At 42.9% G+C, this 16,224-nt stretch overlaps 2 protein-coding genes and 1 long non-coding RNA gene across 8 annotated transcripts; 2 read left to right on the plus strand and 1 right to left on the minus strand.

The window, feature by feature from the left end:
* The first annotated feature begins 432 nt into the window (after positions 1–432).
* Positions 433–8,159, plus strand: maea (macrophage erythroblast attacher, E3 ubiquitin ligase). 2 transcript variants are annotated; one of them, XM_077022446.1, is made up of 9 exons: positions 433–562; positions 4,168–4,353; positions 4,559–4,762; positions 5,181–5,303; positions 5,513–5,589; positions 5,706–5,814; positions 5,958–6,091; positions 6,265–6,460; positions 6,580–8,159. In XM_077022446.1, the coding sequence occupies exons 1-9, from the start codon at positions 494–496 to the stop codon at positions 6,673–6,675; spliced, it is 1,194 nt and encodes a 397-aa protein (XP_076878561.1). In that variant the 5' UTR covers positions 433–493; the 3' UTR covers positions 6,676–8,159. The 2 variants fall into 2 exon arrangements, with proteins under 2 accessions (XP_076878561.1, XP_076878562.1); XM_077022447.1 differs by lacking the exon at positions 433–562 and adding an exon at positions 1,215–1,339.
* A 287-nt stretch (positions 8,160–8,446) lies between these two features.
* LOC143527312 (uncharacterized) lies at positions 8,447–11,751 on the plus strand. 5 transcript variants are annotated; one of them, XR_013134078.1, is made up of 7 exons: positions 8,447–8,601; positions 9,527–9,637; positions 9,719–9,812; positions 10,397–10,557; positions 10,710–10,793; positions 10,878–11,065; positions 11,184–11,751. It is a non-coding gene; the product is annotated as an uncharacterized LOC143527312 (long non-coding RNA). The 5 variants fall into 5 exon arrangements; XR_013134077.1 differs by having other exon boundaries at positions 10,878–11,040; XR_013134079.1 differs by having other exon boundaries at positions 10,878–10,980.
* On the minus strand, positions 11,546–15,442 carry aldob (aldolase b, fructose-bisphosphate). Its single transcript, XM_077022449.1, has 9 exons — positions 15,284–15,442; positions 14,551–14,663; positions 14,030–14,241; positions 13,525–13,579; positions 13,235–13,395; positions 12,811–12,894; positions 12,543–12,717; positions 12,233–12,432; positions 11,546–11,938 (listed from the first exon to the last, which is right to left on the minus strand). The coding sequence occupies exons 2-9, from the start codon at positions 14,660–14,662 to the stop codon at positions 11,843–11,845; spliced, it is 1,095 nt and encodes a 364-aa protein (XP_076878564.1). The 5' UTR covers position 14,663; positions 15,284–15,442; the 3' UTR covers positions 11,546–11,842.
* Positions 15,443–16,224: the final 782 nt, after the last annotated feature.

Here is a 16,224-nt window from a genome sequence, read left to right on the forward strand (position 1 = left end):
CATTGTTAACATGTCTGTTAATTAAGAAGTTGTTCACATCTGCGTTACTAATGCACAGACTGTTGAAAGATTCCTCTTTTGTCCTTCCTGAAAAGAACAGTGCTCTAAGCAGTCCGTCTATGATTAATATGCGACATTTACGAGAAACGTACACGGGGATATTTACACGTTCAAAATACCATAAATATGAAATACGTTTGCGTGAAAACACCATAACCTGAATTCCACTGCCAAAGTGTATTCAGTGACTAAAAATTGACAAATTATTGCCTGAATCTGTAGAAATTTATACTCAAATTATAAGGAAACATACTTTCACATGTGTGCCGTACAGTGGATTAGTTTATGTAACATCGGAATTGTTTTTAGAGTTTAAATGAAAATAAATGAATCTTCCGCCCCGACAGGGGGCGTTAGAGAGCAGTCTGTACTGTAAAACCACTGTAAGGGCGGCTGATGTACAGGACTCTCCCAGTGTTTTCCCCAAACGAAGATGGCGGTGCAAGAAACAGCTGCTCAACTATCTATGGCTCTTAAGGTTCAAGAATATCCGACTTTGAAGGTTTGTAGTAGATTTCCTCTCCCCGCAGCACCCCGAACAGCCCGTCGGATTAGGCGAAGCTGGTGTTTGCTGCGTGTGTGGCGACTGGTGTCAACAAATTGATCCTCGATCGAGAAGTGTGCGCGTATATTCACAACACTAGCTGGCTAGCTAAAGCTAAATAAGTTAGCAAAACAACCCAGACAGGGGGAATGCGGGCTGAATGTATATTATAAATGTTTTAACGAGCTCTCCGCGTTGAATTGTCGCTCAGTTTGCTTGTCGCCTGATTAACAGCATCGATAAACGTTAGCGAGTGCTGTTAGCTTGTTTTTGTTCTTAGTGGAGAGAAGCCAGAGATATTGGATGACACTAGAATCGGTCGTGCGATCCCCAGCTCGTCTGCCACAGCCTCCCCCTGCAGGTGACTGCTGCTTCTGCTCGCCACTGGAGCAACCAAAACGGCAGCCTTCGCTGTCAAGAAGCAGCCAACATGGCCAGTTAGCTCCCAGCTAACATGACGTAAGCTGTGCTTGTGTAGATGTCACTGTAAACTAACGTGAGCTCAACCAGCAACGCAGGCACACCACCACAGATCTAGTCCCCCAGGTATCCAGATGTACAGTGTCGGTGTCTAAATAGAGTGATGATCGTCCAGGGTGGTGCTGATCAGTGTGTATGTTAGTTAACGTGAGCCACCAAGCCAAAGCAGCCAGTGTTGTGGGCTGATCTGGTAGCCACTGATCACACACACTGGAAGAATGCACATGCCTGCGAGCCTCAGCTCAGCTGAACGGGGTATGTGTGCACGCAGTTGGGTATATCGTCTTAAATGTCTTAAAATTCATAACAGCGACCGATCAGATCGGAGGAAATCGATGCACACACATAACATGTCATTTTCGGAGCATAACGTTAGCTAAATATGTGATGGCTGACATGCCACCTTTGTTCTCTGCGTCACGTTTTTTTCCTACTGGTGTAATCTAACACAGTTTGAAGTATAACGTCGATTTGGGCGCATTTCCATGTTGTTGTATAAACTACATGTGTTTAGGCGTGTGCTTTGTGTTTTTATGCTAAATACGTGATATTGGTTTCAGTCGCTTTTTTCCTGGTACTCTGCACGCAAACAGAATCTCAATGATACAGACTCATCATTGCGTGCGAGCAGGTATAAGATGGCAAGAAAACGGGCTTTTGCATCCCGTGTTGAAACCATGAGGTCGGGTTCGGGCTTTTACAGCCTCGTTGGACCTATTGGTAATGATGTGGTAGGTAGCGTTACCTAATCACAATCACTGACTTTGATTGAGTTAGCATAGCCTTTGCTTTGCAACTGTGTAGGTGTGGTGAATAATTGTTATGAAATTAGGCTATTGTCCATACTTAGCTATTTGATATTGGTGCCCTAAATGTGAGGTTGTCTGCATTCTTTGCTAAACAGTATAGTCGATAATTAAATAAGACTTGGACATAATTAGTAAATACATTTTTTATAGCAAAAGTAATTTTTTGTATGTAAATTAAACCTGTATTTTCGGATTTGAAACTCCGCGGATATTTTCTGTATCCATAAATGTAATTATGACTATAAGTGTCGTTGTCATTTAGCACACTTCATTAGACTGGCCTGGCCAGCTTATAAATGTTCAATAAAGCACAGCAGCGATGCGGCCCCTCTGGCACGTGGGAGCCGGAAGTGGCCTCTACGCCAACCGGAAAGGGCCGTTGCGCGTGCCAGGTGCAATTGGACTATTGCTTACCACGTAGCCCATTAGCAAATGTACTGTAGTTGGTTTAAATGCATTAGAACCTGAGGGGAAGAGGATGGAGGTTACGCAAGTGAATCTCCCGATTTTGGCAGTTAATTTAATGTAGTGACGGGCAGTAAATCCAATTAGGCTACGGTGTGCTACAAAGCCTATGAGACGTTAATAGGCTGAGTGGCTTGCGGTCATAAATTCGGTCTTCCCGGAATGAACGGAAGTGAAAACGGTCACTTGTAGGCGACCAAGCTCAATTAAAAAGTTGCTTTTGTTAAATGACTTATTCACAGTATTACTGACACTCATAGGGAAAAACCCTGTTCCGTTAATTCCATAATATAACATGGCAGACAGGCGAACCTTTGCCAGATAACTAGATATATATATATATATATATATATATGTGTGTGTGTGTGTGTGTGTGTGTGTGTGTGTGTGTGTGTATATGTGAAAATTTAATTCAATACGATATTGTCCATCTTTGGCAAGTAGCAAACATTATTATGTAGGCTTAGCCTTTTTTTTATTTAAACTCGGCACAACTCGGCTAAAGCAAACTCCACCGTTAGTCACTTGCAGCTGTCCGAAGGTGCTACCAGTAATGGTCAGAGCTGAGAGACAGATGCTAGTGGCTGTTAGTTTCACATGCCGATGAACAGCGAATGGCTTAAATGGTTGGTGCTGCTCCTGAGACGCAGAGGCGGGTGGTTTTTAAGGGCTGGTGTCACTCTTGAGAAGTGGTTTCGCGGTGGATGGCTCGGCTGATGGCCTTCAGTGTTGCATAATGATGCAGTCCCCAGATTTTCAGGTTTACTATATTTTAATTAATAGTTACATGTAACAGTAAATATCTGCTCTACTTAATAACTGAAACCAACACAAGCCCAGTTTTCTCATGGATTTAATAGACAAATTACATTGATGTTTGTCGATAACACAAACGTATTTTAACATACGACATCTGTTGATGGCTTTCAGTGGTTGATGCCACTTCTGACAGGCAGATGCCGACATCTGTGAATTCAACATGCCAGTGCTGACAGTCACAAGATTTTCCTCCAACTTATTATATGCTGTAGCTTTATGTTGGTATGACAATCTGTTAATTATTTAATTACCATATTTGTCATATGCTTAAAACGCTCCTAAGGCTGATGTCCATTTCAGTAAACCATATTTGAATCACAGGTAAACAAAGTGGTACCTTGTGGATGGATCTAATTTTTACAGCAAAACCGTTATTTTTTGCATAGAAACGGTCTGTTATTCATAACAAACCCAGGTACCTAACCTCATATAAACTATGTAATTTTGGATATTTTGGGAATCTCAAAGTAGGGATAAATACATAATACTTTGTCATTTATAATGGATATTAATTGATGGCTTACTTTATGTACAACCCATAGATAGAACCAGGATTTAGGTTAAATATTTTTTTTACTTTTAAATTAGCTTGCTATGAACTCCTATTCCTAAGTTAATAACTGCATGGATTGAGTGTTCTTTAACAATGGAGAAACTATAACCATAATGCGTATTTAAAATCAGAAGAAATATTTGGTAAATCAGGCCTATTCTTTTTTTTTCTTGTCAGTAAATAATGTGGAACTTGTTGGGGGTTCACAGTGCTCGGAGTGATGGGGTTAATTGCTTCAAGTAAACATGCACATTTTAGTTTGTTTAAAGTAACAAACAGTGTGACTCTCAGTGCAGCTGGCAAGCAAAAGGCAAAAATGTTGTGTGTTTCACTTGTAACCACAAAGCAAAAGTTATCTTTGCTCTAGGCTGATCTGGTTGGTTACAAAACCTTGTGTGTGTAATATAATAATTTATATAATTTTATATATTCCACAGGTTCCTTATGAGACCTTAAATAAACGCTTCCGTGCGGCTCAGAAAAACATAGACCGGGAGACTAGTCACGTGACCATGGTGGTTGCTGAGCTGGAGAAGACCCTCAGTAGTTCCTTTCCCGTGGTGGATTCTGTGGTCTCACTTCTCGATGGAGTGGTCGAAAAGCTGAGTGCACTCAAACGGAAGGTGAGCACCAGGGGCAAAAGTTTCTCATTAATACATTAAACATAATATAAAGTAAAAACTTTAAAAAATAAAGCAAATGGATAGATAGTGTGCACTTTCGTTGCCTTCTCAATGAGCTCGATCGCATGTTTCCGGTTGGTCGGATACTCCGTCTGAAGTGCTGTGGGCGGGGCTGAGCTCTAACGGGGGGCGTTCTGTTCTAAAGGCGGCTGAGTCCATTCAGGCGGAGGACGACAGCGCCAAGTTGTGTAAGCGTCGCATCGAACACTTGAAGGAGCACAGCAGTGACCAGCCGGCCGGCGTGAGCGCGTGGAAGAGGAAGCGCATGGACCGAATGATGGTGGAACACCTGCTGCGTTGTGGCTACTACAACACCGCGGTCAAGCTGGCGCGTCAGAGCGACATCGAGGTAGGCCCGCACCTCGCCCAGCGCCCACCACGGTGGTCAACCTCTGAAACACCAGGCTTATTATTCTGTTGTTCCTTTCAATGCATGGCGGCAACCACAGCAATGTATATTAACTAAATTGGATTGAATATGAAAGGTTTGTAGTTACAAGAGCGAGGGCCGAGACTCTGGAGGCACCAGCAGGTCCGTAGTGTGTAAGAGGTGGTTAAATAAGAGCGGTCTTATGAATTTTAATTTGTGACAAAAAATAATGGGTTTCTAAATATATTACATGACAGCGTAAAGAGAAGTTTGCTAGGACTAAATCAACGGATCATTTTTCACAGGTTCTAGCTACTCGTTTGGGAGGGTTTGTGCGTAAGGCTAGTTGTTTATTTCCTCTTGACGATTAATTCTTCTGAACATATTATTTTTATAGGATTTGGTCAATATTGAGATGTTCCTTACTGCAAAGGAAGTAGAGGAATCCCTTGAAAGACAGGAAACATCCACGTGTCTGGCCTGGTGCCATGACAACAAGTCTCGTTTACGGAAAATGAAGGTAAGGCCTCTTGGCTTGGAAGGTTGTGTTATTCATTCCTTCTTTCTGTTTCATTCCTCTTCTGGTTTTCTGAAGTGATTACATTTTCGCCCATGTTTGTCAGTGTAAAGAACTGTTGGGTAGATGCATATCATTGATTTAGTAAGCTGTTTTATAGACTGTCACTTTTAGACTCTGCAAAATTTTTAATGGGCAATTTTATAATGCAGAGCTGTTTGGAGTTCAGTCTGAGGATCCAGGAGTTTATTGAGCTCATTCGACAGAACAAACGCATGGATGCAGTAAGGTATGGTGGCCTGCAGGAACCTCAAACATCTCCACAGGTTTATATTTAACCGTATTTGACAATACAGAAGAAACGAGCATCTACCGCACTTTGAGAAAACACTTTATTTGCTGTAGACATGCACGGAAACACTTCAGCCAAGCAGAAGGTGGGCAGCTGGATGAGGTTCGACAGGTGATGGGCATGCTGGCCTTCCCCTCCGATACGCACATCTCCCCATACAAGGCAAGTTTTCACACCGCTCGCTGAAGCTCTTTTATAGTAGTGATCTGTTTTCTAGGTCCACAGTGAATTGAAAACTATCGTTTTTAGGCATCAGGAGTGAGTCAGGTTGAAATAGTTTGGAATGAGCTGCTTGTTTCTTGTAGGATCTTCTGGATCCTGGCCGCTGGAAAATGCTGATCCAACAATTCAGATATGACAACTACAGATTACACCAGCTGGGAAACAATTCTGTGTTCACCATCACTCTGCAGGCAGGCCTGTCCGCCATCAAAACCCCGTATCCTTTCAGCAGCGGCCTCAGTTACGACCAGCATGTCTCATGACGCGCTTAGCAGGCGTCGACGAGTGCTGCCACCATTCAGTATTTAAATATTTTCAATATTTATTTTCATGTGAATTGTTCTTCCAGAAGCCCAGTGCAATTTCATGTCCTTAACTCTTGGGGCACAGGCAATGTTACAAAGAGGATGGTACCTCAAAAAACCCGGACTGCCCCGTTTGCAGCAAGTCACTAAACAAGTTGGCTCAACCTCTACCCATGGCCCACTGTGCAAACTCACGTCTAGTGTGTAAAATCTCGGGCGAGGTCATGAATGAGAACAATCCACCCATGATGCTGCCTAACGGCTATGTTTATGGATACAATGTAAGTAGAGAGCGGTTGAAGGACCTTCTGGTTATCTAACCTTCTCAAATGATTGTGAGGGATCTCAAAATGCACGGAAAATTTACATTCTCTCCATTTGTTTGTGCTTCCTTTTGCAGTCCCTCTTGTCTATTCGTCAAGATGACAAAGTAGTGTGCCCCAGAACCAAAGAAGTCTTCAGCTTCTCCCAGGCTGAGAAGGTCTATATCATGTGATGAGGCCTCCAGACGGTAGATCTTGGTTCTTTATGACGGCACCCTGGGCTGGGTGAATCCCAGGGTGACTAGTTCAAGGGCCTCAGTTCCCCTGCCCATATTCCATGAGACTGATTTCAGTTGTCAACATGCCCTCTGCTGACCTGCAAAACCTTTACTGAAGGGAAGGTTTAGAATCCATCTGAGGATTTACCATGCAACTGAATGGTAAAAAATAGGGAAGAACACCTGTCATTTCATCAAGGTTGATATTTTGCCATTTCCTTTTTGGGGCTCTTTACAGTTGTGTGGTGAGGTCAAAAGGACATGACTTCATATCGTATACCTGAGATCTGCTTTTTTATGTGTTTAAAAAAACTGACTTCATTGTTTTTTTTGTTAGTTTTTTCTTCATTAAGGGCGCCCATTTTGCAACTCTCTTTTTAGAAGGGATTGTGAAGGGGTCATAATAGGGATAACTTTCTAATGCCTTGTTTAAGCACCTGTGAAATCTGTTATCACGTGTTGAATACTGGCACATTCTGACAAACTTGCTCATCATCCATACAGTTACCTGTTAGAAAGTATAGTAGCATCAGTGGCAATATTTCTCATATATTTCTTGGTTGGTGTTACTAGATGTAGAAGGACATCATGATGTGGGTAGCTATCTGTAAAGGGTTGTTAATTGACATTTTACATTACATGCTGTGTTAGACGTATCAGTGACTGGAAACAACATCACTTGCAGTTCATCAAATAAAGCCTCGTAATCTCATGACCAAAGTCAAGCTGTTAGGTCAGGTGTAGCTGGATTACATTGTGAAAACTCAAAACTTTCAAGGTTGCTTTGTAAGGAAATGTGTACCTTACAAAAAATTATCAGTTGTGACACTATCGATGACCTGATGCCAAATTTAGTGGTGTTTTTGGGATTAAAGATGCATTCATTTACCAAAGTGGTCTGTGGTGTCTGGATCTCAGGTTAGATTCGTCTCATACACAGTACACTGTATAGTCTGACGCAGTATGTCTTCATACCTCACAAGGCTGTTACTTCAAATTTTCCTAAATAGGTTGTCTTCCTTTTTTTTTGTGTTAGGTCTTAATGGTAAGGGCTACGTGGGCTTGGGACTGATGTGGTTCATGGTTGTAATCAGTCACTTGTCATTTTAATTGTGTGCTCCAGAAAATGTTTGTCATTCAAAATAAATTGTAATGCATTGTCGGTCAAGAACACATTTTCTATTTAAAAGTCAGTTTTTTTCCTCAGATTTCACAGGAGCATCTGCAGGGTAACTGATGGGTAGTCTAATGCCACCCAGAGCCTACTTTGTAAGCACACCACCAGTTTTTTTTTTCCTTTGTATCAGCAAGTTGCTTCCAAATGTGCTATTTTATCGTAAGTGTGGAAAAGATAACTAGATACTTCTCCTGCATGTGTATATTCTTAGGGTAGTTGAGTTGTTCATGTCTAGTCACCAATAAAAAATTATTTGATTAAATCGTGTAGATGTCTCTGGTGGGGAAAAAAGCACGTTTGTGGAACGCAAATCCATCAGTTGCATGAGGTTAAAGGTATATGGGATAACCATACTTTTTTTTGGGGGGGGGCAGCTTGTTTTGATGAGGAGAAGAAAGTGGCGTGAGGGGAAGTATAATTAGTCACATCCAGGTCCAGATCAGGATTACATACACTAAAATATTTAGTTTAACGTTCAAATTGAACTTCTGGCTACTACATTGTACAAAAAAACGTTAAAAAACGACACTGATATTAAGAAAATAAGTTTAGAAAAACATTCGTAATGGCAAATAATCGTATTCAAAAGACCAAACAGTGATCGCGAGCAGCGCAGCACAGACGGTTGCCTAGCTACCCGTTGGATGCGCGAGGAGCCCTCCAGGTGCCAATTGAACAGAAACCACCCCGACTAAACATGGCCAGTACGTAGTGTGTCCTCGCACCTCTTAGTCTTACTTTTAGCTTTTTTAACCATAGTAGTTGTTTGAATCTTTATTTGTGTTCTGCTAATGCCTAGTTAGCTCTGCTAATGCCTAAACTGCCGAGTTAGCTAACCTAGTAGCAAGATTACAGGCTACCAAAAAGGAAGGGAAGAGCTAGTTAATCAGATAGTAGCCAATTATGAATCTTTCATTTGAGGTGAAAGCCAGCTTAGTTAACTAGTCAAAATAAAATGGCTTATAAACAGCATGATGACTTTTGTACGGAAGAGGATTAGGGCCACTATAAAAATAAAAAAATGGGGCATTGGGATTCATGCGACAGATCGGTTTGAATTTCTCTCCCAAGCAAAAAAAAAAGTGATATCATTCTGTAATTATACTGTAATTAACCCTGACACGACTACAGAATGATGGCTAACAGAACAAAGTAAGGTTTTTGTGTAAATCCTCTTAGGGGGGCATTCAAAATTTCAAATGCTCCCAATGTTGCCCATATGTACCTATATGGCACATAAAAGACACATGACTAGGGATCCTATATTCTGTACGTATGTACTCACCAAGGGTCCTATGTTCCTCAGGGTTTCTGAAATGTTTTGACTTTAATCTAGTGATTAAAGTCAAAACACACACACACACACACCGCCATTTGAGGCAAATATTACTTTTGTAGACTGCTTTTTAAATGTCTGCTCCAGCAAATGTGGAAACATGTTTGGCAATATTGTGTTGACTTTTGAAGACCATAGTTCTAAGAGGCACAGCTAAAATTGTAAATACACCAGCCCAGCTTCATTGAATAGAAATTTTTGAGCTAAAAGAATGCATTTGTAACATTTGCTATAAATGTTGCTTATACTTTATTGCTTCTGTTACTCCACCCACCTATACTGCTCTACCTTAGCAAACGACACGCAAATGTCGCTTAACCATCGTAGGCATACGTGACTGGCATTTCCTGCGTTCCATGGGAAGAGTCCTTGCTCTCCGATGGCTAAGAAAAAAGACACCGGAGGTGAGGCCTTCTGTTTCTTTCAGCTGACTCTAGATCAAGGCTTACATTTAAAATGCATTGCATGCATCATCCATAAACCAGGAGGCAAGGGAAAGCTTGGCGTTGCTGCTGCCCTCTTTTGCCTGTGGCTGTGTGGAGAACAACGACTATTTCCTTGCTGGAAATTCTGCAGCAGGTAGGATCATGGTAATGTGTGAAAAGATCTGTCCTATTTATTTTGTTCTTGGTGAATCATGATGAACCTTAGAGCTTTTTGGTTTATTTATTTATCTATGGGTGTCCCTTGTTGATGTTTTTGTTTCCCCTAATTTGTAATGTTTGTAGCCCACTGGTGTAGCAGTGTCCGCCCAGTTGTCAATTGCACTTCAGTTCAGTGGTTCGCTCCATTTGTTACCAGATAAATATGGAGTCTGACTTAAAAATCTGCTTTTGTGCGGTTTGAATGGCACACACCATGCAATAGCCCAAAAGGCCCAGAACAACAAAACTTTAGCTTAGCAACCCAGAACACTCAGAGAAAGCACTCAAGAGTTGGCCACTTCTTGATTTGACATCATTCAAAGCAATGTAACCACACACTTATTTACAAGGATGACCTAGTAAATAGTATCCACCTCCATTGACCTCACCGTTAATGTGTAATAGGTGAGGTCCGTTGGTACGTTGTGCAATTCCATTAACATGCAGATGGAGGGATTGGGGCAGTTCTGAAAGACCCTTTAGAACGCCCCAGATTTCATTCAAATATTTTCCTCTCAGATGGATGTGAATGTGGGAAATTATAATGGCTTCACTGCAATGCATGTCGCCTGTCAGACAGGGAAGTTTGACATGGTGAAGTACCTCATGTCTAAAGAAGCAACTACTCAGCTAAGAAACCGATTTGATTGCACCTTTTTGCACCTTGCCATCAAAAACACGTAAGTTATTGGACGCAATTTATTGCAACACGCTTAAATCCCTCTACAATATGACCTAAAATGGGTTTTGGAAGGCAAATCTTCCAACAGATATAGTAAAATGGGAACTCATTGTAATTAAGGTGTGTGCTTGATGCCACTGAACATTTCAGGCACCGTAATATAATTAAAATCTTGAAGCTGAAGGGAGCAACTATTACCCTAGAGCCTGTTCGCATTGCCATGGATCTCATCAAGTCAGTGCCTCTTTTTCCCTTTGTTCAGCTTTCTCTGCACTTTCGTCATACTAGTAGTTCGGTCTTTGTCTTTCTGCTGGTCAGGACAGTCAAGACTGCAGACTATAAGCTTCTGCATGCTTGGTATTTGGCCGGTATGAACATGGACTACGGAGATTATAGTAGCAGGACATCTTTGCACACTGCGGTGAGGACCAAAAACCTGTACATGGTGTCGACACTACTGAAATATGGAGCAATCCCTTTGGTATGAGGCAAGCAATCACCATACTGTAGGTTTTTAGCAGCACAAAGACCAAAATACACATCTTCATTTTCACTGTATCGTGTGGTTTAACTGCGTTTTTTATTAGCAAATGTTACTGCGGTCTGTTCTTTTTCTCCTTTTAGGTTAAGGATATATGGGGAAGAACTGCTTTGGATGAGGCTAGGATAAATAACCTGTCCTGCATCTTAAAGCTGTTTTACCCACGCTTCACTGATGACCTCAACACCCAGCAGCAGTTAGCTCACTCAGCCTTGTCTAGCATACTATGACAGACGCCAGCTGCAAACAGAGAGGTGTACTCAGTTACGCAACGTCACCCAGCAAATACATTTCACATGAGATCCCTGACTCGGCTGTTTTAACTTGAGTAACATTATATAAATATTATCGCCATTATCGCTATATAAAATTTAAAAAATCTGCAGGTGACGGATTAGGGTGCCACGTACTAGAGTAAAGATTAAAAATCAAAACAGACAATGCGTGCATTTTCCTCTCATTTATTCCAAGATTAAAAAGGCAGTCCTGTGAATGTGTACAAACAGGGTCAGTCTGAAGTCATTCATGTCCAGTTCAGTCAGGTATTGCATTTTAGGAATTTGGTCACTTTCATACTTGTCCAGGACAGTTTAGATTAAAAATCTGCACATGCAGAGTTTTAAAGCTCATAAATCAAGTTAACATCGCCATGTTATCTTGAACAGGTTTTGGTCACTTTGTTTAAGCAGCTTCCAGTGAGCACGGTCCAATAAAAACTGGCACGGCTGGTGGCACGTGTGGTCTAGTAGACGTAGCTGGCAGTGTAGAGGGACTTGGTGGCAGCCTGGTCAGCTTGGCCTGTGGGCTTGTACTCGCCTTTAGATGCCAGACCGTTAATCTGCAGGGGGAAGGGGGAAAAAAAAAGTGTGTTATCAGTGTGCCAGGTCTACATCTGCTGCTTTATACGGCTTCTGTTTTACATGCAGAGACCCCCCTCCCCTCCTGACTGTCTGTACGCTTCTCCATTTTCTTTGTTTGTTCTATTTTTACTTATGTACAAATACAAAATAAAAGCACGACAGACTGAAGGATTTAAGAGGTCACTGTGGAAACGGTCAGAAGGGGTTGGCGTGAACTGGGAGCCCGAAGTGGCCGTCACTGGACCGGACGACGGTCGGTGGGACGGGCTCACCTTGGCGCGGGTGAAGAAGGCCTCCTGCGCGGCCTTCTTGTTTGCGGCCTGTCCCTTCCAGGCGGCGAGGGCGGAGGCCTGCAGGGCGCGGCCGTAGGAGAAGGTGAGCTTCCAGGGTTTGTGGAGCGGCGTCAGGTTGATGGCGTTCAGGTTGAGAGAAGCTTCCTCTTCGCTCTGGCCTCCTGACAGGAAGCAAATGCCTGAAGGGCAAACAGAAACATACAATGAGCATAGAATAAATTATTGATTAAATAAGTACATAAATAACCTAATACATAAACACCCCCCCCCCCCCCCCTTCCGTGGTCACCTGGTACCGCGGCAGGTACAGTGCGTCTGAGTGCGCTGACTGTTGCCATGGCAACCTCCTGCGGGGTGTACTTCTTGGGGCAGGAGTGTCCAGCTGTGACCATGTTGGGTTTGAGAAGAGTCCCCTCCAAGTAAACATGGTGGTCAGAGAGTGCTTTGTACACTGCAGCGAGGACCTGAAGATCAAAACGAGATCAGAGAGGTCCTGCAGGACGGGGCGCGTTTATTTTTGCTCCGCCCTCACGGGGGTCACGGCGTGGCGAGCTTACCTTCTCCGTAACGTACTGGCAGCGCTGCAGGTCGTGGTCTCCGTCTGGGAGGATCTCCGGCTCAACAATGGGCACCAAGCCATTCTAGAGAGAGAGAAAAAAAAATGCTTTATGTGGAGCATGGCGTGTTGAAAGGGGGTGTATTTTAAGACCCACACAAAAGAGTCTCGAGTAGTAACCCCCCCCGCCACCTGCTAAAGCAGCGTCTGGGGGTGCTCAGGCTGCCACTTGGCTCCTCTCTTCTGCGTGATACCTGCCCTCATCATTTCAGACCGCCGAGCGCACCGCTGCTCACAAAAGGTGAGCGCTAATTGCTCGGTGCCGTCACGTGACCGCACATAACAGACGAGTACTGCTTTTAGCACTTGGACTTAGGAATGTGTGTGTCTGGCGAACAAAGCCAGTTTGTAAGCTTGGGAATCACCTGTTGGCAGATGCTGGCATATCGGGCAAGCACGTTGGCATTTTCCGCAATGGAAAGCGCAGAGGGGCAGCAGTCCGAGATCTTTAGCACGCAGCGCCATTTAGCAAAGTCACAGCCGTCCTTCTTGTACTGAGCACAGCGTTCGGACAGGCCGTCCAGTCCTGAGAGGGTCAGGGGTAAAAGGGTTAACAAAGAACCCAAGTGCCTTTATATTAGTGGTGAAGTCCTGAAGAACATAATGTGCTAACAACTCTAACATGACATGATGCACGGTTGCATGTTGGTTTTACCCTGTGTGGTTGTCTCGCCATCTGTTCCATTCAGCCCTGCTGTGCCTTTGTCCACCTGATGACAAGAGACAAATGATACTCCATTCATAATATGATCACTTCTCTGAAGCCTGCATCAGGATGTGTTGGTGTTAGTCCAAAAATATATATGTAACCTTTTGTGTGAAAAGACAGGCCTAAATATTTTAATGAAGGGTAGAAATAAGGCCCTCGTGTCTGTACATAAAAAAACCAGTTTAACCTGTTACAAATGTTAACCAAAAGCAACGTCATGCGTGTAGAATGCAGAGGTGGGAAGGGTATGAATTGTGCAAGATGCACTTTGTCCTGTTGCCCAAGAAAACTGATCAGGTACTCCGAGCATGCAAGAATGCAGAAGAGACATGCATGCAAAGAGACCGGTAGTGACCCAGTTAGGTGTGGATCTGGATAGTGTAAACATGAGCCCGATTACGGACATGCTTGTGAGACTGGCATCACTTCTGTGTGTAAACAGGAACGTTACCTTGATGCCAACTACGATGCCCTTATCCTTCACAAGCTTGGGGAACAGAACACCTGTGTCAGATTTCTGATACAGCGTCTCGTGGAAGAAAATGACTCCTCCCACGCTCTGAGAAATGGAGGCGTCAACGGAGAACAGGAGGTCACGGAAGGCACGGCGGTTCTCCTCCGTGTTCTCCACGTTGATCTTCTGCAGGCGTTTTGCCATGGTGCCTGAAGTGGAATATGTACGTGGTTTATTTAAAATGCGCTTTACAATCCTACTATGAAGTTATTTATTAAAAGGTTGTCATCAAATATGCACATGCAATGCAATCACAAAATGTGTTCTTTAAAATTTAGACTAAAATACAAGATATTGAAACATCTGCTGTGATTTGTCAGTAGGCCAATGAACCAAAAAAATAAAAAGAAACAAACAACTCTAGATACTAATGATGCTAGATACTGAGTCTATGTATGTAATGATTAACTTGATTATGCATTACAGTAATGATTAACTGAGATATTGCAGGTCCTCACCCGTGGATTCATCTGCAGCCAAGATGCCCTTTCCAGGAGCCACGATCTTCTGTGCAATAGTGGCTAGTTCCTTCTTCTGCTCTGGAGAGAGGGCTGGAAACTGGAGAGTCATCCTGAAAAGAGGAACACGGAGTCAGAAGAACTAAACAATAAAACGATTACATGTACTACTGTTTGGGTGAATCTCCTGTTAACACGGCAGCTCTCTGCGGTCTTTTGCACGTTGTGCAAATATTAGGCCCAACATGGCAAGTTACGGAGCAGATGAACGTGCTCCTCCCTCTCAACAAACAACTTAATGGTTCTTCCTTTCAGCAGACGCCGTTAAAAGCTAATCGCAGAAGATCCAGGATCAGTTCATGATCGAGCACAATTACGAGACATATTGCAATATTTAGACGTATAGTGAGTGCTTTGGTCACACGTAGTTCCAACTGAGAGCAAAAGTTGAATCTTGCTCTGCAAAGATAAACTTCCTAAGAACGAAGATCAGTTTCTAAGACACATCGGCCATGGACACGTGTGTCCTGCAAGGAACTACACTAGTTCCTCAGTCCTAATACGTTCAGCAAACGCAGAAACTAGTAGGTTAGAGCAGTAACCTTTCACCCCAATCTTGTTTACTTTGCGATATTGAATATAATCTCTCAAATAAGCTAAACAAACTATAAGTGGTTCTGTGATATATTTCTCTAACTGCAACAACGCAGTGGAAGTGTATAACCACTCTTACTTGTTCGCTGGTCTGTGGATGTTCTCCGCTGCAAACGCGAGATGTTCCTGTGATTTAACACGATCTGGCCGCACTGAGCAGCTCCTACAAACTGGTATTTATTTCTCGCAGAGGTGGAGGTTGGGCAAGAACAAGTTGTAGAGCAGGCGTGGGCTGACTGGAGTGAAGCTATTGGCCATGATCTCGAAATGGGGGGGTCAGCATGAGGGAGTCCAGGAGCTTCAATCAGTGTGTTCAAAACTGCAGCTTTTCTGTAGCAACTTCTTAAACTCTATAGGCAAATGCATCAAAACATTGCATTACTGGAACTTGGAGACATTTATTACACATAGATGCACCTCACGTGTGCACACAATACGTAGGTTATTCTGAAGTGCATATATATGCAACCACAATAATATCTATGCTATGTTTCTTCTGATGTGAGGCTCTCTTGACAAGGTCAACAGCTTGCAGTAGACAGCAGACAGATCATTTGGACAAGGATGTGGTATAATAGACGGCAAATTGTTGTCTTTTATGCGAGATATATAGCTTTAATTTTAGTACTGTCTGTGAAGTCTATCTCTTGTGGATGTGGACTTCAGATCTGAAACTTATTTTTTTTAGCACGTTCTATGTTTGGAAGCACAACATAAAATGACTTGCAGGGTGCAGTCAGATGGAGGGTTTTTCTCGGGGGGGGGGGGGGGGGGGGGGGTTCAATAGATCCTGATGTGATTGCATCAGCAAGAACAGGCCAGATGAACAGGACTGAAGAGCAGGGACATTAGCAAACTAAGAAACACTGAACGATGATGTAAAAAGAGTGCTTACGTGCACACATTTATCACAACAGTTAAAAGGACGTCTTTCACAATACGGACTGTGGACTTTTGACAAGTGTCTCAAAAACACTCAGTGACAGAGTTCAAAAGACTCTTGTTCATACCTAAAACACA

Source organism: Brachyhypopomus gauderio, chromosome 11, assembly GCF_052324685.1.
Source record: "Brachyhypopomus gauderio isolate BG-103 chromosome 11, BGAUD_0.2, whole genome shotgun sequence".
Classification (NCBI taxonomy): Eukaryota; Metazoa; Chordata; class Actinopteri; order Gymnotiformes; family Hypopomidae; genus Brachyhypopomus; species Brachyhypopomus gauderio.

Bases quoted from the DNA above. Each gene is read 5' to 3' on its own strand.
- maea (XM_077022446.1), top strand. From the start codon at position 494: ATGGCGGTGCAAGAAACAGCTGCTCAACTATCTATGGCTCTTAAGGTT. The intron at 4,354-4,558 runs GTGAGCACCAGG...TCTGTTCTAAAG, and splicing joins TGAGTGCACTCAAACGGAAG to GCGGCTGAGTCCATTCAGGC. The intron at 5,590-5,705 runs GTATGGTGGCCT...TATTTGCTGTAG, and splicing joins AAACGCATGGATGCAGTAAG to ACATGCACGGAAACACTTCA.
- aldob (XM_077022449.1), bottom strand. From the start codon at position 14,662: ATGACTCTCCAGTTTCCAGCCCTCTCTCCAGAGCAGAAGAAGGAACTA. The intron at 13,396-13,524 runs GTAAAACCAACA...TGACCCTCTCAG, and splicing joins TGGCGAGACAACCACACAGG to GACTGGACGGCCTGTCCGAA. The intron at 12,895-13,234 runs GTGATTCCCAAG...CTCTCTCTCTAG, and splicing joins ATGCCAGCATCTGCCAACAG to AATGGCTTGGTGCCCATTGT.